General features: G+C 36.8%; 1 protein-coding gene across 2 annotated transcripts; it reads right to left on the bottom strand.

Annotated features, from left to right (window-relative positions):
• Positions 1-1,546: 1,546 nt before the first annotated feature.
• LOC110044066 (uncharacterized) lies at positions 1,547-25,864 on the bottom strand. 2 transcript variants are annotated; one of them, XM_089293217.1, is made up of 11 exons: positions 25,248-25,864; positions 24,871-25,054; positions 16,198-16,215; positions 14,928-14,945; positions 12,744-12,761; positions 12,379-12,441; positions 11,145-11,171; positions 10,578-10,646; positions 10,016-10,134; positions 9,423-9,489; positions 1,547-7,031 (listed from the first exon to the last, which is right to left on the bottom strand). In XM_089293217.1, exons 1-11 carry the CDS (start codon positions 25,551-25,553, stop codon positions 6,649-6,651), a joined length of 1,272 nt encoding a protein of 423 aa, XP_089149343.1. In that variant the 5' UTR covers positions 25,554-25,864; the 3' UTR covers positions 1,547-6,648. The 2 variants fall into 2 exon arrangements, with proteins under 2 accessions (XP_089149343.1, XP_089149344.1); XM_089293218.1 differs by lacking the exon at positions 14,928-14,945 and having other exon boundaries at positions 25,248-25,863.
• Positions 25,865-27,342: the final 1,478 nt, after the last annotated feature.

The raw sequence follows: 27,342 nt of genomic DNA, 5'->3' as shown, positions 1-27,342 counted from the left end.
AATGGATTTCAGCACGCTTTATACAAAAAATTTCAGTACATGTCTAAGTCAAAATCAAACTTTAACAACCAATTTACACAAACAGAAGGTGCTTTTTTCAAGTTTTATTAGCGCTTACGAGTGCACGGCAATGTTATAAAATATAATTTTCTACAATAACTGTCTAATATCTCGCGCGCTGATTGGCTCATTTTTATCATCAATAAGAGTACAGCACAGACGGATAAAATTTTAATTTATGCAAGCTTTCAAGTTCAACTTTCAGCTGTCAAACTGCCAACTTTTTAACCAATGAGATTTTATGGACTTTTTTAAGTAGCCAATCAAAAAGCAAGAAAAGCTATTGACAATGTTCGCGTCATTTTGAATAAACTTCACTTATCTTTACGTTAAAGGCAAGGTTACGGCATTTTTTCCCTCCTTTATTCCCGGCATTTGACCATTTTGGGGTCTTATTATTGTAAAAAAAAAAAACAACAAACAAACAAATTGACATCAGTTTTTTTGTGTCTGTGCTCTTATTGATGATAAATTTCGTCATAACATTACTGCGGAACCACTCCACTTTGACAATGTTATGACACAATTTATCATCAATCAGAGGACAGACGCATTAAAAAAACTGACGTCAATTTGTTAATTTGTCGCTCTCCCGTGGGTGGGGCATTAGCACTTTTCTCATGGCCCCACCCAGGGGATTTTGTGGCGCCAGCTGCAAAACGGTGGGGCATTTGCCGCCTTCTGAAAACAAAATGTCAAATACCCGTCAGCTGTCCAGGTGGTGGAAAGAGTGGGCTTGGAATTGACAGTCATGACCTTTCTCTTTCCTATTTCCAGGGCGTTTCGCTCTACGTTGTTCCGCGCGTTTTCCCATAGGCAATCGCGTCCTTAGTTCAGCCATGTAGCTCGCTAGATTACTCTGCTGTTTTCAAGTTAAAGTAATTCTCAAAAATTAATACGCGCGAATCTGAAACGTCACAACCGTGTTTACCCACTCTCATCTAACCACACCTATCGACCAATGAGAGTGCGCGCAGTAGTTCAGTTATTTTATATGCAATATCTTGGCTTGAAAACACTGGACTGGCAAAGAATTGCCATCTTAGTGTCCACGGCTCGTCACCCACTCTTCTCCAGCGCGGGGGAGATTGTTTGACAAACCCAGTGGACATGAGCTCCTAAGTGTGAGTTCCTTTATGATTGCCTCAGGATTTGTGATGCGAGATCCTTCGGATAATGGTGCATCAAAAGAACCGGTAACTCAACTCAGGGCAGGGATTCATCAGTTTCTTTGGCTGTGCTCTTTTGGGATGAGCCGGGTCAGGATCAAAGATCCAAGATCACTCGGATTATGCTGCATCAAGGGAAGCGATGATGAATCCTTGACCAGAGTGGATTCATCGGTTCCTTTGATGCACCGTGATCTTGGATCACTGATCTATTTGGACTGGATAAAAGGGAGCTGGGAGATTAGGTTGGGTTCGACTTTCTTTACAAATTTCTCTCCCCACCAATGGGGCTTCCCACCAATGAAAGACGCGACAGCTCATAAAAATACAACATTTTATTACCAGCTTTTATTACAAGACTACCCGAGCCTAAATATTTTCCTTCTAAACCGACTAGACACGTTCAAGCTGGCTCTTCTGCTCTGTACCTGCTTCCAATCATCAAGAAAGGAAGATGTGAGAAGAGTAACGACCACAGGCGCAAAATACACTTGAGAGTCGACTTGGGAAACTCAACAAAACACAATTGTTTTTACTACTAGTAAATAACAAAAAAATGTAATGCAAAAGAACCTCTGAGCGAGGGGAATGAAACCTACGCTCGTGTCGTATTCTCGGTATTGGACTGGAACTAGCTTGAAACTGAGGCTAATGCTGGAAAATGCGAATGACATTAATCTCTTTTTAATATCCCCCCGCATGAGCCTCTATTGCACACTAGTTCCAGTCTAATACCGAGCATACGAATATGGTCGATTCACAGTAGATCCTATCGCGCATTACCGAAGTCTTACTGTACATTTTTCGATATTTTGGAAAATAAATTCTGCATTTTGGTACTGTAAGGAGTGGTATTGGTAGTAAAAAAATAACTTTCATTTGGTTCAGCAAAAACAACTTCTTTTGAGCCTGTGGGGACAATATCTCGTCATAAAAAATACAGAGCAGAATATGAAGCTTTTAAGTATTAAAAGCACTTATTTTTCCCAAGAACTATCCACTGATATTGCTTTGTATGGAGTTGCCATAACTTTGTCTAGAGACAAAGCTACCTTCACAGACAACTCTCTAGACAAAGAAACCAGTATCTTGGAAATATGAAGTTACTGTACAAAAATATGCGCAACATTGAAGATACAAAAATATTGTACAAAATTCCCACTCTAAATGTAAATAATTTACAAAGGAATGTATATTTTAAAAAAAATGACTAGACAAATCTGATTACATCCCAATGGGTCTAATGCATTTAACTGTTGAAAATTGTATAAAAACATTGCTGAGATCTGAGTGGATATGTATGGATAAACACCACCCAGGTGCCCTACTTCAAATTAATCTCGGAACAGATTACTAGATATAATACCAGTTGTCTACATGGAGGGAGAACGACAGCCCCCTTTCACGTAAACAGTGACACGAAACTGTCCCTCTATCTTCTAAAGACTGGCCCGTAGGGAAACAGTGACTTTTATTTCCCTGAGATCCTAAATGTTCCCTGAGGGGAAGCCGAGGGGAACACTGAGGGTCAAGGCCAGTCATTTAGTGTTTTGTTATACCTCCCAACTCAAAAATAGCACAAACTGCGAAAAAATTACTTGCTTGACGCAAGGTTTCAAGGTGCACGACTTGACCACGTACGAATCGAAAGTTCAAGATCAAGTTTTTTCGCCCTAGTGAGATAGTGAGTTTTGACCCATGACACGTGACACGTTCTCCTCCAATCGGAAAACGTATTTGAGTTGGAAGGTAAAAAAAAAAACACCCTCTGATCTCATCTCCCGGTTTTACACCTCCAATGTTTATCTCTACCTTGATCAAAGGTTAGGAGCTGGTGGAAAAGAGAGAGGGAGAGAGGGGCTACTAGAAATTTGGTGTCACGTTCAGGATCCGTAATAAGATGCAAGGAAAATTACTATCTACACGTTCATATATACTGAATAGCCTCCTGACACAACTCTTAAAACTACTTCTGATCAATCTCCACGGAAAACCTCTGTTACGCATATTAACAGCAGATGGAATCATTAAAACCACTGAATTCTCCTACGCTACAGCAAGCTGATATGTTTACGTTCTAAACGGACTCTGCCATACATAGATAATTCCTATGTTAAATCTGGTTATAATTACTTGTAATTTTAACACCCATTGGGTTTAACTAAAAAGAATACCCTCAATGATGCCTCGGCACTCTGTAAGCTGCAGCAGTTAGTTGCGAGTACTCTAATATCTCATTTGGAAATATTGAGGCTTTCCTTAATTTAAAAATTTTACACTACAATTATCATGACTAACGGAGCCCTTTACCATGTTTTAAGATTAGTAGCTACTCACCAAACAAAGCGGCATAACTAGAAGTTCCCTAATGCATGTTTCACAGAATGCAGTCGTTATGAAAGTATAAATGATACAAAAAAAATTTTTCAATAAGAAACACGTTGGCAATACACCAGCATTTTTTCAAACTTTCTAAAAATATCAACTGGCTTGCCACATCTAGGCCAAAAATAGATTATAATAAAAATTATTGAACGTAAGTTGAGTATGGTACCCTTTGCTAATAAACTAAGTATGCTCTTAATCCCAACTTGTCCAATTTTATGAGAAAGAACTGTTTTTTCATTGTACTTTCAGTATGGTTATTTGGCTGTGATTGTGCTCTGTTACAAGAATCCACACAAAATGCGATTAACTAAGTAATGGTCTATTTTCTAGTGTGACTGACCAATAATATTCTCGATTGTGTCGCGGTATGTTTTGAGGTCATACTAAATGATATAACTAGCTAGCTAGCAAGCAATTTTACAGCAAATAAATTACAACACAAAAATAAAATAACCACAAGAAGGTAATATAGTCAGTAGAGTTAAATGGAGGACGTTAATCATACACACAGCAAATAAAATAGTCTTAATGAACTGACAATTGTTTTGCATAAGAAGGGGAAAAGCACAAATTAACGTCGATACATACAATTGAAATTTGTGCAATTTGCTGGTTAATGATATACATGAAAAAATGTGATACTGCAGAAAGTTGAAATAAAATTGCATGTATATTATTAACGAGTAATGAAATGATATCTTTATGTAATTTGAAATGAATAAGCTCTCATAAATGTTTTACAGACTACAAATTGCACTTGCCCCATGGACTTGTGCAATGATTGTTAATCTTAACAGTATTTACTTGAGCTAGTTTCCAAATTGCACTCGGAATCATCTGATTACTTATACAAACTGTATGTTAGACATCACATGGCAACACTTATTTATTCACCAGTTTGTGGTATCCTTAGATTTCTACATTTTAAAATTGTCCACTTGTAATGCGAGGTACACATGGAATTGCATCTTAAGACTTTGATTCCGGAGAATAGTCAAGGCAGAGTCTTCTTTGGATACATAATCAAATGTTAGTTTTGGCGACTCAAGTCAGTCTATCAGTTTTGTATTTGGTCAAAAAATAAATATAAAACGTCACATTTTTTTGTCATAATTTTTACTTCTGATATGTGATTCTGAGACTGCTTAAACGGTATAAACAGGAAGACTTGATAACCTCAAAAAAATAACCATTTGGATTCTAACTATATGTAGAGGTGGTCATTCAGAGTTGTTTACTGTTTGCAGCATGATTCCAAGCTATTAAACCTACCTTTAATTTCAAAATTATGCAGTAATTAGCCTGTTTGACAAGCATGCAAAGCTTAATGATCAATGTCTACTTTGTGCGGTGAATGTTAGCCTGTTAATGAGGGTTAATAAAATTAAGATTACTTGATAATCAACACATCTACCCCTTGATAGAGGCAACAATGGTGTCACAAAAGTGGCAAAATTAACACTGATCAACACTGCATCAAGTAAAGTTCCACTATTTAGTCTCTGGTTCCTCAAACAAATTACAATTGTTACTGACAGATTAGCAATGAGTTTGAAACAACCACTGCAAGAATCTACTCACTGGACTCCACAGTGACTGCAAATCACAATTGTTTGATCACAAACGGATAGTATCATAATGTTACGGCTTGTTCCGCAGGTCCCATAACTACACAAGGCAGATACAATTTTGCCTTTCTTCTGAAGAGATGCGATTGGTTCCTAGTAATGCCTGCCACTGTCTTAAAGTTGGCGATGCTCTAAATTACAGCATCTACTGCAAAATGCCAATGCAGTGATTTTTTCATTGCAAATATGATTATGAAGTCTCAAATACTTGCATATGGATTCAAGAGAACACTACTGTATAAACACGTCTGCTTAAGGTCTGGGAAATTTTACAGTCAAATGAGATGTCTTTTTGACAGAACTCTCAATGCTGCTGAGTAAGGTTTGAATATTGATTGACAATTCAATATAATTAGGATTTGATTGTTCAAATCACCCAACTGTTAACTGCTCTTCAAACTACAGCTACAACTTTGGGAACAAATTTGAACTTTTTAACCATGATTTTCACTTTGGCAATTTCAATTTAACCTGCTCTTTTTTCTCTCTCAATCTCTTAATAAAACATCAACTATTGCACAACTGCTTTCTCCTTCTTTGACACAGAGGTATTGCTATTGGAAAGAAAACTTGTCAAAAGTCAAATGGAGCTACTTTGTTGAGGATATTTGAATTCAAATTTGAAGGTAGCTGCATACCAAACTGCCCATCAATGTTGGAAAATTGCATTACAACAGTACAGAGTTCCCATAAAAAGAACACCTTGTTTGACTCTGTAAATAGATTCAAGGCAACTAAAAGTAATACGAACAGTCCACGGTTAAGTGCCCAAACATAACATAAGAAGAAAACAAACTGGATTCAGAGCACATTTAATTAATTTTTGGACCTAAAGAAATTCTGCAACCACAAAGCTAAACTGAAACGTTACTGATGCAGTGGACCACGTTTAAAATATACATAACAACTGTTTACCAGTTTAACCCAGATATTACTTCCAGTTTGGATATATTATGGTTTACTTACAACCCAAAATGGTTGGTAATGTGCTTGTTGGTTAGTATATTAGTGCAGGGTGCTAGTGGGAGTGCAGCTCAATGAAGCCAGGGGTAACAGACACTACTTGAGCTGCATGTTCTTCCTATACTCAAGGAACGTCTGTGAATTGAGGTTTAAATTTCATACAGATTATGAGATCCTCATAGATCAAAGTAGTGCCTCTGCAAATCTATATGAATTTCCCTAAATAGCTGCGCAATTGACCAGTGTGTACATTTCTGGGTCACACCTTAGCCATCCCTTGCTCTGAAGAAAAATTGTGTGCACAAAGACATCTATTTACTCACTGCAGCTTATTACTTCCACACCTCTGGACTTTGGACAGTTTACTCCACAGTGAATGTGAACGGTGCATAATTTATTGATTGCTACATGATATAATTATTATTCCTACTTTTGTAAAACTAATTTACCAAGAAGGCTCCGAAGAAGCTTGCCGACTCACCCGTTGATATTGACTGGGTGTTATCTTCTGACACTCCCACTAGGATGTGGTCACCATTGCGCAGCTCAAAAACAGCACCTTGATAGCTGCTATAGAGGTACGTCTTTGATTTCTTGGCGCGACATCTTGATGTCACAGATCGCATGATAACCTGCTGATCACCAGTTCTATTTAGATGTACAAAGTGAATCAAATGAGCTCTGTCATCTTCTACTTGAAAGTACAATTGGCTGTAGACATAGTATCTTCCAGCACGTGGGATGATGAGTTCTCCATTCTCATATTGCATGCCACCTGTTGAGTGCGCAAATCCCAGGTTGTCTTCCCAGTGCCTGAGAATTCCTGGAACAAACAAGTTTTATGAATTCTAGGCTATGGAGTGACCAGCTGCTTGTGTAAATTTGTTCAAGTTATGCAAAAGAGCAATGATATTTATTTTTTGAGGACCAAAGGGTCAGTGTGTCATAAACATCAAAACACTGCTTGGGGGCCATGCCACTGTCATCAGAAACTTAATCACAACAAATGAACATGCCAATACAATCATTCATTAACAAACTGCATCCTGTGAACTATGTACATTAATTATTTACATAATATTATGATATAAGTTATATTTTATCTTGCCTCTAAACTAGCACATGCCCAAACTTTGAACACTATAAATTAATATATAATTCTTTTAGACTACTTTGTAGTGACAAAATAAGCTATACTTTGAAAATGTTAGTTGTATTCATTAATTCATTCTTTAACCCAATTTAACCCTTAATAAGCTATTAATAATTTTAATATATAGTTGCCTTCACCCAATGCATTATTTAAACCAAGAATGCTCCAAAAAAACTTGCATTCTCTACAAGAAAAGCTCTGCTACTGTCATCTCCAAGCTTAACAGTAATCACATCCAGTGCATTCAACAACACTAGGAAACTGTGCGACATAGTATTCAAAGAGTGTCTCCCAGACTGGACACTCATTACTTTCACTACCCTGTTTACACAAACATAATAATTCAAGCTCTTTCCCGAGGGTGCTGTATAGTAAAGCTGACTGTACACAAAATACACTCCTGGTGTAGGGACAGTGAGTTGTCCATGTCCATATAACATCCCCCCTCGGAGCAGTGAGGCATTCCAGCCAGTTAAGAAGCCTGTCAAAAAGAGAGCACAGAAACCAAAGTGTAAAACACTTTGGCAGAGGCCCACTGCTCCGAGTTAGAGTTAGTGCAAAATAATACAGTCCTTTTACACTGGTGGCAGTCTTATTGTAATTTTGGTTCAAAAATTGATGGAATCAGCTGACGTGTTTACACCCCTGTTGCCATCCAATTAAGATCATGTGGTGATTCATCTGGGAGGTTACTATTGTCCTGTTTGTACATACTCTCATGCAATCAGTTGCATGTGACAAATATTTATTGCACAGTTGTAATCTCCCAAATGAATCATCATTTGATCTGAATTGGGTGGCAACAAGGATTACACCTGTTGGCCAAATCCATCTATTCAGGTTATGATTGCACAGTGGCAACATAGGCATTTACATGTTTTGCATGTCTTGATTCATCATGATGATCTCTAGTTTATTTTTGAAAAGGACATAATGGACCTTTTCGGCGATACGGTGACCATTTTGAAGACTATTGTTTCCAATAGCTATTATGGGATCCAAATTAGTACCTGTTTGCCCCTAAGGATCCCATAATACAGGGTAACAGATAAGTTTTTAGGGCAGGGTATCAATAAGGAATTTGAATGGGTCAATTCCCACTGCTCCCACCAAATCATTATAAATTTTCTATTAATTTGTCATGTAGCTGACCTTGTCGGGTTTTTGACCTGAGAGTCCTCACTTATCTGGAACATTGAAAATAGTTATTTGAAATAACAGAATTCAAAATGGCCACAGTATCGTTGAAAAGGCCCACTATATGACAGCTATTTTACAACATGGCCAAATCCAAATAATCAGGTAAAAAACCTTGCAGAGTGTTCATCAGTGGCTTTTGAGTTCTCAAACAGTCCACTACATCAGCATTAATCTTTGTAAACATTGATTGTTCTATTTTGTTAGTAGTGTACAACAAGAGCATAGATAATACACTTTCCTAAGTTGGAATCAATGGACTCTTATATACGTAGTCTACTTCCAGAGTTTTGCCAGATAACAGAAACACTTTTCCTCCAGTCTGGAACTTAAACTATGACTGACACAGGGCAGGAAAAAACCCAGGTCTGATTGTCCAGGGCAAGTAAATTTTGCTCTTGGGGAAGTGAAAATGGAAGTTTGGTGGTCTGGTGGTCAAGTAGTCTTATTAGTGATAATTTCCAATCAAAAACAATTTAAAAAAGTAAGACTGCAAGATGAGCAAAACACTGAGTTGAAAGCATAGATAAATTTAAAATCCAAGCATGCTTTGCTTGTGTTTGCTCTCCAGTTGCCATAATTGGCTGCCATATTGGATCTTGCACACAGCAGATGCACTACTAACAAAGCATGTGGTAGATTCAAGATGGTGAAGAAAAACACCCATTGGGCAAGTAATATTTTAGTGGGGACAATTAAATAAACTAAAATGAACTTGCTGACCAGGCAACTAGATCTCAATTTTTTTTTTCCTGCCCTGTGACAGTGTTAAATTCATTTCAGATCATCCTGAGATCTTACTGCTTGTGGATATCATGGTTATGATGCTTGAAATAAAAGACATTGAAGAAAGTTTTTATCTACCTGATCTTGGAGAGTTTTGGGTGTTCCGTGTATGCCCTGTGAGGTGTGCAGATGGCCTCTGTGATGACTGTGAAAAAAAAAAAAAACATCCCCAGTAAGTTTTCTCCACAAACTTCAGAACACACACATGTTTATCCAACAAACATTCCCACGCAAATCACCATGTTAGATTTATAAAGTATAAATGTCACTGAAGGTTGCTCACCCCTGCAAGATGATTTAATTGCTACATGTAGCTTCAGCAATTTGTTGTCAAAATGTAACCTTCCTTTAGACTGTTTCAAATTACTTTTACATTTCATTTGAATATTTAGATTAACATGGCAAAATTCTAATAAGTCATAAACTCAGTCATAAGTCTTTAACTCAATACCAGAACTGTATAGAGAAATGAGGAAAATAAAATCTATTTATTTATCAATTTAATATATGGCAAATTGGTCCACGATGTATAGGAGAATTGAAGGCAGAGGTGAGGGTAGTTATTAAAAGTCAGCTGATTTGGCTTCTCTCTAAATATTGTAATTACAATTAATACTAGCAAATTGCTGCATCCAAATGCAAAAAGTAACTGGCAATAATAAAGCACTTACTTCTAGCGAGCCTGTATCGCCTTTTTCCCCAGGAGGTCCTTGTTCACCCTTCTTTCCCGGTATTCCCGGGTCTCCTTTTTTACCTTCTGGACCTCTTTTCCCTGGAGGCCCAGGGGGACCTACAAAGAAAGACAATGAGTTGTGTAATGCAGGATAAACATAACATTTCTATGTACAATACATATTCACTAAGTAGAATCAGAGGAGAAAAGTTAACATTTGGTATGAGGAAGAGTATTAATTCACAGATTATTCCGTGGGTGATTTCCCTAGAGCGTGAGATTTAACGCTACTTAATATGTTGAGGAACGATTGGAAATTGTTATTTCAATGACATTTTGTTAGAATTCTACCAAAATAATAACATTTTTCACTCTCCATTCCACTGAAGTGACAGTTGTCTTGGCTGCATCAACTATCACTTCAAAGAAATCGAAAGCCAATATTCTCATTCTTAACAAGTAAATGCGGGCACAGCTAGCCAATCAAATGTGTGGATTAACATCAGAGCATGGCTTGAACATTTTTAATGACATCAATGAGGTTATACACAGTACGATACCTGTTTCTCCCTGCAGTCCCACGCCTGTATCGCCTTTATCTCCTGGCTCTCCTTTCTGACCAGGATTACCTGAGGGCAAAGTTGATGTAACAATGTAAGTTCATATATCATTGCTATCCCAACAAAAAGTACTAGCTTTATCTGATCTTATCATGAAGTCACATTCATATTAAGTTGACAATCTCTGCACACAATGAATACTAATACTGATTTTTAGGATAGAGGGCCACTTTCTTATTAGTTTTAAACAGTGGTATGGGAGCCTCTTGAAACTAAGTTGCTGCTGCCATTGGTGCTACTACTACTGCTACCGCTACCGCTACTGCTAATACAATTGGGTGATACTGCTACCGCCACCAATGCTACTTCATGACCTTGTGCTCCAAACAACCATTTTAGTTGCCATGGTGATTGGAAATGATTAATCACATACGGTTGAATTCATGTTTTGAAAAGTCACCAGGATTCAAACTACAAATGGTCGCAATTTCTTTATCCCAATGAAACAAAGTGTAATTCCTGCCAATGTAACCCCAAAATGAAGCATGATGTTTACTGCAATCATACCTGGTAATCCTTGATGCCCTTGCATTCCTAGAAATGGAAAAATAAATTTCATTGGCTTATGTAACAGCTGTGAAGTGATCTGTACATTTTACAATATGATCTCAGATCATAACCAAGCACCAAAATGACCTAACTTTCTAGATGCGAAGATCTTACATTTAAGACCAACTTAATTAATATTTATTTATCAAAGCGCGGAGCTTATAGTCCTCCAGGCTAAAACCTAGTAAGGTCTTATACCATAATTTACATATTTATCACATTTTTATTTGCTTGTATTAATTTTTAGTGTATACGTTGAGTGTATGTTGAGTGTAGTAAGGGGTTAGATCACAATTGGCACACTAGTTCTGTTTCTTTCCCCTGTCACATCCCATACTATTTTGATTCTTTTTATTTGCTCATCTATTTGAACTTACCCATCTTGCACTTTGGTGACAAACTCATTATATTTACTAAACTTAACTTAACTAACAATGTTTTCTTTGAAACGTGAAAAATTACGAAACATATGCATTGGATTTAGTTTGTTTTGTTTAAATAACCTCTAAGGATTTCCATAAAATGTAAAAAGAATATCTGCTTTGACAAGCACCCTATAATGCATCAGTTAATAAACATTCTCATTACTTCAGGTATGGCTATAGATTAAGTTGTCAGACTATATGTGTATGTAAATTCATTAAATGCTAATCAATGTCTGGCCAAAATTAAAATTGACAGGACACAGTCATGTACTACTACATAATAAAAACTATTTATCATTAATTATTTTTAAGGCAGATTCCGCTTGGAGTTCGAGCAATAACTGCAAAAATTATTTACTAAAAATCTACTCATAGCATGGTAATTTTTGGAATACTATTGAAAACATCTTACTTTTAGTTCATTTTTCTAAGTGACCCCGTGATTAAATTTTCAAGTGTTCTCGAGAAACTTAATGCCAAACCTTGTAAGAATGCTCAAAGCATGTGTTATTGTCGTTTCAACTAACACGAAATGTATGTTTTAATTGAAATATGGATAACTTCAAGTTCACTTTTTTTTCGCAGGGTCAGTTTGAGAGCTTCAGTCTCAGTACATTCTTCTTAGCTGTATTCAAAATATTACCATGCCATGAGGTTTATTTAGTAATATTTAGTGACTTTTGCCATCATTGCTCAAACACTCTGTAGAAACCAATTAATTATTATTATTAATTGTTGCTGATTAACTAAAATATTATGACACTCACCATTGATGCCAGGGGGACCTTGAGGACCTGGCGGACCAGGATCACCAGTGGCGCCTTTTCTCCCTAAACATGACAAAAAACAACGAACAATAGTATGAATGGCTTGAATATAATGATAACAGCAAACATTGATACAATACCCATTACAAATGGATTGAAATATTAAAGATGACAAACAGTGATAAGCAATTCTTTATCACTGTTATATCAGAGCACTGGGTGTTCTTTCAGCATGACAATTTTAGTCTGCTTAGGTGAAGTTCTGCACAATTTTCATCAACCCAGAACTCAGGAACAGAAAATGGCATGTGCCATTTCTCTACCAGAGCAATGAATTAAAGACACAACTGGAGCACTTAACTCACCTCTTTCTCCCGTCATACCTGAAAAAAAGAAAAGGTTTGGGTTAACTTTAAACTCCACAAACTGCAGATTCTAATGAAGTGGGAAATGCAATACTTCCAAATAGCTTAAAGTTAAGCTTGAAATGGCAGTTTGGCAGAGTGGCATTTTACTGATCATTTGCCTTCTTGAAAGAGCAGATATGCTGTGTGTTAACAGTCTATCAGAATGTTTTTATCAGGATAATGCCAACAGAGTTTTCCATACAGAAATGCTTGGTTGAACTTGAAACAGTTCATGACATCATATTGACAGAGATGTATTAAGGAATAATACCTTCATCAGGCATTGCAATGCAGAGTTCACTGATAAGCAGTATAAATCTACCAGTACTCTATCATAAAAGCCTTTCTCATATTGGCTACACTACTCTAACTATTCTGTTGTAGATAATAATAACAACAGTAATAATATAGCACTATTTCTATCACTATCCAATAGTGCTTTACAACGATTTTAAAACATGAATAAAATAAAATAACTAGCTGTAAAAATCAAAATAAAAACTAGGAATAATAAAACCTTATAAGATAGTGAGTACTAGCCTAACAGTGTGCGGTTGTATACAAAATGACACCTACTTCGTTGGATTTTCAAAGAGTCTGTGAAGAGGATTCAGATAAAGTTCTGAACAACTAGTAGATTTATACTAAAACAATTAGATTATTTGGTCTTGATTTCTATGCATGATAGTCAACTTGGGTTGCATCCTTGTCAGCTATCATGCGAAAGAAAAATTTACGCTCATAATCTAGTCATTAAATTAATAGTACACCAGCAGGGGTATTTGTGACCTTACACAGAAAAGCATACACTAGCCCCTATCCATCAAACAGCTAAAAACAAATGGATAGTAAAAAGATAATAAACGAATAGTAAATGCCTTTAAAAGCATTAAAATGTTTCCTAGAAATGTTTTAATGCTTTTAAAGGCATTTCCTGTCCGTTTATTACTTCCTGGAAACGTTTTAACGGTTCTTGAATCTTGGCTAACGGCTTGGCAAAGCATTCGAACGGTTAGTGAGAATTTGCGAACAGATGACTTGAAGTGTTAAAATGGCTGGCAAAAATTTTCGAAGGGATGACTTGAAGAGTTTAAACAGTTATCTCATGTTTTCACATGTTTTCAAATGGATGACTTCAAGCATTTGAATGGTTGGCAAGTGAGTATCTACTTACGGTTGGAAATTATCTGTTTGTCAAATTGTTGAGAAAACAACAACACAATTCTGTCCATGTTTGTTTAATTGAAGTCATCATGGTATGCAGTATCAAGCAAGAAACATTTCCAACGAAATTCCATTTATGGAAACAAAGTAACTTCCAGTCGCAAATTAGTTTGAAGAAACATGACTTACTATCAATAAAATACTACAAACGGTAGACGATCGATCTTGTTTAATAGCCAACACATTCCAAATTGTTAGGCACGATTCACACATGATGCAGGTAAAAAACCTTTCCTGGACGGGATGGGGGAAGTTTGCTCATAGCCTGAACTGTCAGTCCTTGGACAACAAATGACACGCATTTCAAGTTAGAAATATACTGTCCATGACTTCAGTAAGATTCAACACAAAATAGAATGCAGGGGATTGATTACCGGAAAAGTATGTTTGTTGTAATAATTATAATTCTAACACTGTAAACAAAGTGGCACTTCGCATAGTTTTACGTGAATTCACATGACCCAAACACAGCCATTCTTGTTTCATTCGACCACTACTGTTTTTTGTTTCATTGTTTTTGTTTCAATGTTTCTGTTTTCGATAAGAGGAAACAAAATATGTATTAAGGCAAGCTAACTGTAAAAACTCAGACATGAGACAGTTGTAAATCTAGTGTTTGTGAATGAGATGCATACCATGGCTTTCTGGTTGGTTCAACAAGTTGTTTTATACTGTTCCGCCACCTGTCTTCCGTTCTGGTTTAATTTTGCCATTCAAATTGTTTCAATGGCTGATTTTGGAAAAACACTTACATGTGTAATAACATTATTTAGCAGCCACACATCCCACCTAGCTCTTTCCAGCAAATTGAAAGCAGTACCCCAGAGAGGAATTGGAAAGTGCCACACTTCCTTCCAAAGGGACTCTCACTCTTAACTTAGATCAACGGAGGACACAATAAGAATTAACTCAACTCACCTTGTTCACCCTTCAACCCTGAAAAAAATAAATACATAAATAAAAAAGGGCTCGAGTTAATCTTTAAACTCACCAAAGCGCAAATATCTATGCAGGGGATCTGCAACAATACTCATTCAGTGGCTTTATTTTAATCTTTGGCAGTTACGCTCTGTGGAACTTGAAATATCATTTCAAGGAAAACCTTTATGTGTACTGTGTGTATGTGTTAATAGTCAAACCAGATGACCTTCTTTAAGTCTAGATCTGTTGATCACTAAATTCTCCTTCTATGATATAAATCTCAATCTGCAACAAAACATGATATAAGACAATTGCAAATCAAGCATTCACGAACGAGATGCATTCCACGGCTTTCTGGTCAGTTTGACAGGTTGTTTTACCATTCTGCTGTCTAACTTCCATTCTGTTTTCTTTTTTCAAATTCAAGCTCAGCAGCTTCTGGTTATCTTTGTCTCTGGTTGTTTTAACAGTAAGCTTAAAATGCTCTTTAAAACGTTTTTATAACAGTTTCAAGACTTTCTAAACGGATACGTGATAGCGCTTCCTATTAAAACGGATGCAAAGATTTAGTTAAAGGATTGCTTTTGCCATTTAAATGGATGCTTGGATTTTTCAACGGATTGCTTTTGCTGTTTTAATGGTGCTTAGATTTTCTTGACGAATACCTCTTTCGGTATTAATGGATGCAAACAATTAATGAGCGGTTGTGAAAGCCGTTCAAATGGTTTGATCGTAATGTTAAAACGCTTTGCCTGATGCTTGAAATGGTTTTCATGAGGTGTTTTGAAAACAGATTACAAACAGATAGCAAACGGATGATACACGGTTTAATCCATTTAACGGATAAGGGCTTGTGTACATTTACCAGTGTAAGGTCACATTATTAACTTTGGCTGGAAAGCAAATAGTATAATAACTTTCTGGGCATTTGTTAGAGTTGGGTTTTGAGGTAATCTTTTCATCCCAGTTGGTACAAACTGTTTGAAAGTACTGTACCAATTCTCTCATTTCCAGTCTACGATCAAGAGAAAACAATGACTGGAAACCACATTGCAAACAATGAACACAAACTTTTCAGTCTATTTTTTGGAAAACCACATACATGTATGATAACATTACTTAGCAGCCACACATCCCACCTAGCTCTTCCTGCAAATTGAAAGCAGTACCCGAGAGAGGAATTGGCAAGTGCCAAACTTCCTTTCAAAGGGACTCTCACTCTTAACTAAGATCAATGGAAGATGCAATAAGAATTAACTCAACTCACCTTGTTCTCCCTTCAACCCTGAAAAAGAAAATAAAATAAAATAAAAAAGGGTTGAGTTAATCTTTAAACTCCACCAAAGTGCAAATATCTATGCAACAGATCTGCAACAATACTCCTCATTCAATGGCTTTGTTCTAATCTTTGGCAGTTAGGCTTTGTGGGACTTGAAATATCATTTCAAGGAAACCTTAATGTGCACTGTATGTAACCAGATGACCTCCTCAAGATCTATATCTGCTGATTAACAGTTTACCAGAGGGCCACTAAATTCTCCTTCTATGATATCAATGTGGTATTACTTTGATTACATGTAAGGGCAAAAACCCATGTTTGTGAATAGTGAAGACCGCATCTTGGAGAAAGATAAGCCTAGCACTCTTTCTGCAAGCAAACTAAAACTTGCTCATTACGAGCAAACTTACAAGTTCCTGTTAGCTGCCTGCCAATCAACATTGCAACATATGTCATGGGTTTGAAGACTCACACAAAAAAAACATATCCTGTTTAATTGGAAAGTTAATGGCAAAAATAGAATTCTTAAAGATGCCAAAATGCCAGGAATGCAAAAGACTTATTATTATTAATAATAGAAGAAAAGATATAATTAATGTGGTATAAGTCTGCATGCGAAAGCTATTCCTTATTCTCATAGACATACAGCTCCAGAAAATGATAAATACCCACAGCCAAGCATTTCTATTAGCTATGTGTTTAACCAAAAACAGTGGAGCTTTAATATGGCTGCGCCTTCCACTAACTGTACTGAAATTAGGAATGCACCACAAATATTCCAGTGAAAAGAGATAAACTTATACCAGTTTAAGACCACCTTTTGACATTTTTATGGACAAGCGAAGTAAAAGTTAATATGTATATTAATGACATCCATATAAAAGCCTACACTTTCGCTTGTTCGACCATGTCAGACACCTTTTTTTACAAATTAGATAAAATAAATTTCTATTTAGGAAACACTCTGAAAGAACAACAACTGCCGTGAAATGCCAGATTACAAGTAATTGACTGATGTCCAAAAATATCCCACACATCTCAGACAAAAATTGTTGTGGTAATAAAAGCTCCACCTTACTTTTATCCTTAGATCTAGCACACGTGTATACACATGTTCAACACTTACCCACCGTAATACTTCTTTTACCATAGTTTTTAATTTTTATCTTTATGAACTACTACATTGCGTGGTAGTCTGGTATAACTTGTATATACCGGTATTAGGATGTGTTTTTAATACAAACTCCCACACATATAAATATTAGCCCATTAATCATCAGAAAAAGCCAACAAAACCCTTTAGGATAAACGCATTATTTAAGGGCTCAATTTCTGTCATTCTTTGTATGAGTAGGAGTGCGGGCTCACTTTCCCATACAGCGGCTTTTAATCCTGACCAGCAAAAACAGGTAATTAATCCACAAAGTATAAAAAAGGAAGTTTAAAAAATATAGTGTGCATGAAAATGTGTTCAAAAGCCTTGAAGTGAGAAAACCTAACTGCACAATATGTCTCAATGTCAGTCAAGCTTCGTACTCTTAGAATTTTAAAACCCCTCCCAAAAACAACAACAAAAAACCCTCTGAGATATTGCCATTAATGTAAGTGGATCAGTGGTTTTGAGCAGAAATGTATGTCCCACAACTAACAAGCAAGATTTACATAATATTCCTAGTAATTCCAATGTCCACATTAAAGGGGGGAAAACATTCATACAAGAATATTCTTGATGCCATAACACAATCATTAAAAAATAAAAAAATCAATTCACACTCCTTAATTTGTAGCTTTCAATGGTGATATCATCACACAAATAATTTGACCAAAACCTACTTTTACCAACTGATTTCCCAATGTTTACTTTTCTACTTAAACATGAAATGATTTCAGCGTTAATGAAATGAAAGCCATAACAATTGCTCCTAATTTTAGAGAGAAAAAATTTGAAGGCTACACGTCTTTCAGTATGTCATGTAACTGACACTGGGATTTTTGGATGATTAATAGCTGGTTATTTGTTTCCTCTCCTCTGTGTTTTACTTAACTTTTACAGTCTATTAACCCTAATTTAAGTTTAATCTAAACATCACATCACACAATTACTTCCTATAAATAACTCTTTGCAACAAGTAAACGCATAATAAAGCATCAGTTTGTGACTAGTGTATAGGGAATGGTAACCATGTGTAGATGATAGTTTGAGTTGATGAAAGAAGTCGTCAAAAATTTGGTGTCTCTTGACCTGAAGCTCAAGTATTTTTAGCACAGATACAAAATTTTGCCAACTGGATTTAACATTACTGGCAGTTTCTCTTCCCAAAATATAGGAAAATTCTAACATGACTTACTCTATAGTTGCCTGAGGTGATCAACATATTCTTCTTCTCATGGCGATGACAATTTAATTCAATTTCACACTAATCAAAACTTCTAAATTAGCTCTTCAGACTAGCATTGAAATTTGATCCAGACATCTTAAACAGGATTACCCAACTACTGACAAAAAACAGCAATCGCCCTCCTACCTTTAAAAGTCCCCTTATTACAGATCACACTTCCCTCCAAACCATATTTTAAGACAATAAAAAACAGCCACTTAATTAGATTTAAATCAATCTGAACTTTTAGCAAACAAACTCTCCTTGTTTTCAAAATCAAATAAAAGGTGAAGTTTTCAGCAAGAGCGTAACCAAACAACAGTTGTTAAAGATATTTAGCACTTCAACAAGTCCAGTCTCTTTAAATTGATCAATTGCTTTCTCTTGGACGTGACTAAATTATGTACTAAATTTAACCCTCATGACAGCAGAAGCCAACCGTCTGAAACATTTCCAGATGTTGAACGTCACCAAAGTTATTAAACCCAGGAAAAGAAAAAAAAAAACATACACTGCCTAATTTGAAATCTAAACAACACAGAAGAGTGAATCAGTTTTCATGGCAAAGAGAATTGGGGGACATTTGGTCAGAAACAACTCCACCTCAATGTGGACAAATTTTCACAAATGAAAAATGTAATATTAAGTAAATTACAAATAGATCATTTTGCCGTCAGTCCAAAACAGACAATATATTTTTTTGGCAGCGTAAAGGAGACTAAGACAACCTATAAAGAGTAATATTTCATTTTGTGTGACATGCAAGCTTTAATAAATTTTATTTCAAGATGACAACAAGAAAAATACCTATTGCATAATTAGTTCCCATGGTGTAAAATTTAAAAGTGGTTTAGCTTTACTAACATTCCTTAAATACATTTTGATTTAATACTACCTAACGTTAGCAGCTTAACTGATTTCAGTGTTTACAGAAGAAGCTCAGAGCTTATTTCTGTGGCTTGACACTTGATCTTGGTAACTTGATGCATGTGAATGAACACAACGTAAACAAGAAGAAATAAGAGAAGCAGCTTAACAGTTGTATGATTCGTGTTTAGCTTCTTTGACATGTCTACTCTTTATTTGAACGAGACCATGGTCTCAGGAAGGTTTAGACAAGCTGCTGGTGATATGAAAACAAAAGAAGCTATCAATGATTACTTCTCGCCAAAAAAAAAAAAGTCACTGAAGTGTCAATCTGTGCAAGACTAAATAATGATCTCTGAGAATAGCCTGACCACAAGACTGCATACCAAATAAAACACCAACACAAAAAACCCGTAAAGTTATCCTTACAATGGATACACAATCATTGTAGATCAAGTAGACAGTTTGCGACAAAATCAACTACTTTTTCAATCAGCTCATCTGATGCCTAAAGGATGTCTCTTTACATTGCCGCACTTGGAATTGACTTAACTCTCCTTCAAAGGGCTATCCACCTTAGAGAGACAGAGATTCCCCTTGAGAGAGGTCTCCAACAAGAGGGTTTTTTTGCCTCTGGTGTGCACTTTAAAGATACCCTCTTGGAGCGGTGTCTATTCTGGGGCGGTGGCTAATTAGTTTTGTCCCCAGTATTTTGTTTTGTTCTCTATTTATTATTGTGTTCAAATTTCGTTTATTTAATCTTGCACTCATGACACCCGGCAGAACTGCAAAGAATGAAAGGACAACCTTGGGTTCTTCATCATAGAATGCAACAGCAGTGGTTGCACATGACTGAGTGACATGGTGTAGAAGAATTTCCAGTCCATCACCCCCTGGGGATTCTGGTTAAAAGTCAAAGTCAAGTCGTCACTGAGTGATTTTGCAAGAATCAAATGTAAACGTAAATATGGCCATGAAAGAGATGGAAACAACAAGAAATCTGTATCTCCTAAGGGGAGTTTATTAGTTCAGACACCTGTATGGCTGTCTCAGAGAGAATTCCTCAGCAGAGTAACTGCTTTAGAAGGCTGTTTCCTATAGTAAGAGACATGACCACCATTTATTTGAAAGGCTATAATATTTATCATGGTAAGATCAAAGAAAGATTGGCAGCAGCTTCATATGTCTGCTTTAGAGTAGTGTCTCCCTAAGAGAGAAGTAGAGTTGAAATTTCTGATTAGCTATCTCTACTCCCAGCTTCTTTTGAAGTTGAGGGCCAAAGTGACACACCCCTGGGTGAATACAGTTTGTTCCACTGAATACTTTTAACTCATGTTATTATATTAAACAGTCACTTCTCCTTTTGGCAGACACCATTCCTTGCTGAATAGGTACAAGTGCAAATTTTACTGAGTTCCGTATCCACATGTGGACAGGCATTGGTAGACTGTTGATTTTACTTAACAAATGAGAGCTGGTTGCAACATGTACAAAATTCCAGACTTTTTTTAAGACACGATTATTTGTTCTTTGCTTTCAAGGTCTGGAAAACCAGGCAGAAAATTCCCATATCTTCTTACACAAAATCTGTAAATATAATACTTCACGCAGTAAACCAACATGAGGATGGTTATCATGGTACTTTGAGATATGTGACATAGCACTAAAAATTAATGTTATTAGGAACTACTGTCACTTCTTCTAGGAACTGATTGATAACAATTCGAGAAACTTTTCGTGTCCATTAACTGATTCATTTAAAATAATTTATGTTGATTGGAAATTTAATTCTTGCATAGGTGGCCAAACATACAACATGGACATTTATTTGCTCACAACACGAGGAAAGAAATTCAAAGCTGATTAAATCTACACATTTACAGCCTTGTTTTTGTTTGAGAATCAAAGAGGTGGGTGGGTGCCAGGTTTTATTGAAAGCACTGAGTTATTCATGGATGATCAAAATCTGTTTCAGCTTACCACTTAATTTTGTTTTTCTGCTAGAATAAGAATCAAATGCAAAATATAAATTATTTCCATAGTTAAAATTGTTCATTTTTGGATGCTCTGTCTTCTTTTACAACAAAAACCAACTTGTAATAACTTTAGGGTTTAATGTTTCGACTTCCTTATCAGGTTTACCTTCTCTGTAAATCAAAGCTGGGTACCCATACTTCTGTGTAGTGAATCGGCAATTTTTTCCTTATTAAACTATTATCTATAAATAATAATAATAATAATTTATTTTTCACAATCACATTCTTCACTGTTTGTCACATAAGTATTTTTAGCCAGATAATCATCATTCTGCTTAATGTTTGACATAATTCCACCCTTTGTTTAAGAGTTTAGTTGTTAACCTTTAAATTTATCTCCCTGGCCCAGGTTGTTTGAAAGGTGGATAACACTGTCCACTGGATAAATCACTAACTAGCAGATAGCATGGTTTATTTTACAATCTGCTGTATAGCAATTTTCCAGTGGATACCATTATCCATCCTTTGAACAACTGGGACATAACTGTTTGTTTTAAGGGCATGTTTTTGCTAGTTTTCTGCATCCCCAGATACAATTCAACATTTGCAAATGCCTTTTCATTTTGTGGTTTGCTTTGTTGTTCGCAACACCTGTTCTCTCTTCTTAGCCATAACTTGAATTTTGCTTTGTTCCTAGCAACCGCTTCTAAGTGTATGGATAAAAGTTATGACAATTAAGTGCATATTTTGGGTGGGCCATATGAGAGGCATATAAATCACAAAGGTTTGAATTATAAAGTTAGGAAAATATCATTTCTTAACATCAAAGCTTCTAGCTCTCCAAATAATTACAAATACTTCTTGTGGTAGATAGATGTCTTGAAACTGCTAGTTGATGGAGTGAGAGCTGCACCATGAATCAAAGATTCAAACAACTGTACTATGCAATGAAATCTTGGCTTAAAATTAAAAAAAAAACTAGCCTTTTTCTATTAAGAACTACTCTTTCTGACAAATATTAGTGGAATTAATAACATGGCATTCAAAGACTAGGGTTATTTTAAATGCTAATTTTCTATTCTTATCCCAAATTAATTTGTGAAAACATTTTTTTAATCTTTTTTTGAGAATATGTTATTGTCAGTCCTTCATATTTGCTGATCGCATTTCAATCTACTCTCTATATACAACAACCTGATTTAACATAAATTATTACTGGTGAGAAACACGACTACCCTAACTTTTTAACAAAAGTAATCAGATACTCACGTGAGCAAATACTATTAACAAGAAACGCTTCTGTAACAATGCAGTGGAAGGAAGAAAAGGCAGCATGGCAGGCAAAAAAGACCCCTCACCCCTTAGCTTAAGGTCTGGATCTGCCACTGCAATGTACCATAAAGGGCATACAACAATCTGTGACCTAAAATATTTGATATACATTGTATCAAGCAGGCTACAGAAAAACCAAACCAAAACAAAAACAAAACAAATAAACAGCCATTACAACATTGCCTTCTTATTTTCCTTATCAACTTTCTCTCAAGCATGGTGGAAGTCACACCATTGCCTTTCAATGCCTTGCCTGTTAATGTTGTGTTTAATTTAATCTGTCCTTGTCTGGTGTATTAGAAGGTAAATGTATTACGACTTAAGAAAACAACACTATGTTTGCAAAAGAAAACATCTCAGAGTAGAGGACTGCCAGGTCATGCAATATTTTTTTTTGAAAAACTAGCTGCAGAAATTGCAAGTTCTTTTATCTCGTCTAAATAACATCAGGTGTTCAAATAAAATGGATCATTTCTCAATCTATAACTATGTTAGGACTAGCACATACAAATTGTGATATAAATATACAGCAATCTTCAATATAAACAACTGCCTGGTAAAACACAGGCTTGAGTATTAAAGTTAACTATTGCTCATTTCCTATCTTGTCTAAATAACATCAAGTGTTTAAATGAAAAAAGGATCGCTTCGTAATGCACTGTAACTATGTTACAACTAGCACATACACATAGTGATATGCCTATACAACGGTCTTCAATATAAACAACCGATTGGTAAAACACAGGCTTGAGCTTTAAAGTTATCCCACACCTTCTCAAATGCACATATGCCTGTGTACATTTTGAATTTCCTATTCCCGACAATCCACATTGAATGACTGGCCCAGTTTACAATGCATGCATTTTGTTTTTCAGCTTGCAATTAGAGTGATTATCTTGAATGAATCTTAATGGAGTGATTTGGAGATAATGAAATTATTGAAAATGTATGCTAACAAAGCAACACCTGTCAGTTTATAAAACTGGCAAAAGACACAATGGAGAGAAGGGTGTCAAGTGTAGGTGGAGAATGGGTGTGCACACCATAATAAAACAGGATTAGGAATATAGAATTCAGCGTGGTTTAAACCTTACTATTAAACCTATTTGGCGAAAAACGCGAACTAAACCGCATGTATGAAACAATATACTAAACACTCCTTGCAGGAAATCATGAATACGCGTAATTTCAATAGCTGTCAATTAAATTGGTTTCCTATGGCCACGAAGTTTGCAAAAGGAAGCGACAAGAACCTATGAGATCGTAATGAGGCCTATCGATTGTAAAATTTCCGTGCTTGGAAACGATTCAGAAAATCGCAAATTCGAAAAGCCGATCTGTGGTACTCTTCACAATGGGGCAAAAATTAACGTCTGATAAAATGAGAAAGGTAAAAAAATATCTCGTTTTGATCCAGACCTAACACATGAATCAATCTGTAAGCGAAGTGGCCAAGTTTTCCTTTTCTTGTTCACGTGCAGAAAACACACACAGGCATACATGATCACGAGCTATAACTAACCAAGCGATGAATGGGGGACCATCATAAAAGAACTGGCGTTTCGCGGTCAATATTCACAATGTACACTCGAGGCACAGCACAATACACGTTCTACTCCAGTAGTTCGCCAATGAAGCGATTTTAATAAGTAAATAAAGACTGGAGTGTGGAGTAGAATCTTTTTTATGCAACATACATCGATTATGTCTTCGAAAACCCAACTCGAAGACCTTCTAATAACCACGAGCTTAATTCAAACAGCGAAAAGCCAATTCATGGAATATCACTTACAAACTTCACCTTATTACTATTTCACTTTCGAAGCGGCGTGCACAATTATAAATAACCTTGTCGAAATACTATCGTATCTTTATGTACGCATAGGAATGAATGAAAAGCTTAACTACGCACGTCGTAAAATCTTGGTTCTGAGCCATTCGTTCATTCGTGCCCATGTCACAGTCTAGATGCTTAAAATAAAAGCGTGGTTTTTACGCTTCGTAAAGCAGATCTGTCGCAGAAACGGAACTCGATTTACGAAGCATGCATTTCATGGTTCCACCACGATCGCTGTCGTTCCGCGAAAGAAATGATGTAACTTTCATACCTGAACAGATTGACGAACAAAGTGCGGCCCCTCTCCCACGACCTAAAAGCTCCCGTTTGATCTGTTTCTTGACATATTCCCGAGTCGCTCTGTCCACTTTATTATGTGGTTTAGTATGTGTTGTCGAGGGTCTGGTAGGATCCAGTTGTGAAGTACTTCTCCGCGAAACGTGTATAGGAATGCTCTGTTTGGGACGGAAAAATAATTTTTCAAGTGAGCATCTCTCAGATTACACGGCAAACATGAATAGTGTCGCTGAGATGTAACCCAATCAATGGAAAACCCTCCGCGTAAAATTTCTGATATCATCCATTGCTCGCTTGCTTTTGCTTCCCAAAGATATTACGATCAATTTAACAACGAGAAAACACACGTACCTTAATTAAGTTCGGTGGAGCTGTAGCGTTTGTGGTGAGAACGGGAATCGGTGTAAGCCTACTGGAGTTCCCTCGCAGAGGCAGTTTACTTGGTCCCTCGCTCGCAATGGAAGGCGATTCAAGTTTCTCTAAGCGCGTTTTAACGTTCTCCAGTTGAATAAATACAACCGAAAAGAGTACAACCAATACAATATTTAACAAAAATGAAAAGCACAGCAGTAAGTTCGTTGCAGTAAGACCACATTTTCCACAAGACCAAATCCATGGTGTGCGCGAGTTGTGTTCATCTTGTCGTGAACTCTCCATATTTCTTAATGGAGATGAAACCACGTGTAAGTGTAGCTAGTATACAACTTTTCCACTTCAAAACATTCCTGCCAAATCTACAGTCTTCCATACGAATTTTCACTTTCCGGGACCAAGAACTCGGCCTTCGCGCAAGCGATTACAAACTTCCTCTTAGCCTGTCTTGTGGTATATATAGTTGGTACCAGTCAATTTCTACGCGCCAAAATTCTGTTCATAACAATAGCCAAGCGTTTATGCGTCAGTCACCCTTCGCGGAAGAACCGTACACACGTGTCTCGCGATCAAAACAAGCTAATGTGTCAAGAAAGGCGCACTCAACCAATCACAGCACGCGCTGGGTGGATAACGATCTCCTACAAACAAGCGCTGATTGGTGGAAAACAATAGGCATGATACATTCACACTTTTGGGCCAATGGCATTGTTGGTTCTATGGCGAGAGAAAACACTTAAAACGGTTTATTTAATTGATCAATTGTCATTCAAATTCATCCCTTTCGCGAACTGCTGCGAGCTCAGAAAACTCTGTGGAGAGACAACTCCATATGAAGGAATGCGCGAGATTTGGAGCGATTTCGAAGTGAAACCCTCCACCGATTTCCAACATCCGCTGGGGGTGTGGATTACGTTGAACTCAATCATCCGCGAGTGAAATTGCTTCATAGCCTTGACCTGGACTAGACAGTGAAACAATTGGATTGCTGCCAGAAAAGCACATGGCATTTATTAACCGCTGTTCCGAACTATTAAGTGGCGTGACATGCCTGTCTCTTGTCGACCATTGCACCTCAAGCGATGAAGTCATTTTCTATTGGGGCGCGCAACTCATTGACAAACACTCCAGGGCGTTGCCGATTGATTTAGGAAGCGATAGTGAGAAATTTTTAAACCTCTCTTTCCTTTTTCCCAACGTCGAACCCAAAAGTAAACAGCCAAAACAACACGAGATAAACAGGAAATTGTTAATAAAGTGTCTCTGAGGAAATGACAAAACAGCTTTGTGAACTTATCGATTTGCGTGTGTTGCCCAATATTTGCCGAACAAATTCCTCGAGAGCCGCGCTGGCGAGAGGCAGTTTGCCCCAGTCGTGACTGGAAAGCCTCGAAAAGGCGACGATCCCTACCCACGAGGCAGCACACTTCCGATCTTAAGCCACAGGAACGGAAGTTTACAGAGCTATGCGTTGTGCAACTTTGAGCGTCTTTCATCGATCAACGTCAAGAATAACTCATTCCACTTGCAAAATTGTCGAGCACGCGCGACCGCGCACGACTAATTTTACTTGTGTACTCTGTCGCGAAGGAAAATAAATCAACTTTACTGAGTACCTCTCTGACAGAGAATTCAATACACCGCCCAGTCTATGCCAAACGCCCAGTCCATGCCTTATGTAATCTTTATCTTATCATCTTTATTCGTAACATCAATAATAAATGAACACTCACAGGAACAATTGTGACAGAAAGCGTCCGTGACAATCACAATTCCACAACTCACAACAAACAGAAGCTCAAAAGTTCGGAAATCGTTCAAGTTTCCGACAAACGAACTAGAAAACGAACGTCAAGTTTCTTGACACAAATACTACGCACACAAACCAGATTTCACAGCTTCAATGGGACTGTTTATGGAACGCAAGCAAATAAAAACTCTCCGCAAACGGGATGGGATGAATGCTGTTTGTTTTGGCATTGATATCACACAGATTTATCACACAGATTTATCCACAAGTTGTTCGTGGGGCTGTTCTAGTTCGCGACAAAACTGTAGATCGCTATCTCGACAG

The sequence above is a fragment of the Orbicella faveolata genome, unplaced genomic scaffold (genome assembly GCF_042242905.1).
Source record: "Orbicella faveolata isolate gen_17 unplaced genomic scaffold, um_ofav_v1 contig_25, whole genome shotgun sequence".
In the NCBI taxonomy this organism is placed as follows: Eukaryota; Metazoa; Cnidaria; class Anthozoa; order Scleractinia; family Merulinidae; genus Orbicella; species Orbicella faveolata.
The sequence above is the reverse complement of the archived record's forward strand: the minus strand, read 5'-3'. Positions and strand labels throughout refer to the sequence as shown.

What these genes read in the sequence shown, in the direction of transcription:
- LOC110044066 (XM_089293217.1), bottom strand. Translation starts at nt 25,553, where the DNA reads ATGGAGAGTTCACGACAAGATGAACACAACTCGCGCACACCATGGATT. An exon ending in CTCCACCGAACTTAATTAAG is followed by an intron (nt 25,055 to 25,247) that starts GTACGTGTGTTT and finishes CGTCCCAAACAG; the next exon opens with AGCATTCCTATACACGTTTC. An exon ending in GCGATACAGGCTCGCTAGAA is followed by an intron (nt 9,490 to 10,015) that starts GTAAGTGCTTTA and finishes TTTTTTTCACAG; the next exon opens with TCATCACAGAGGCCATCTGC.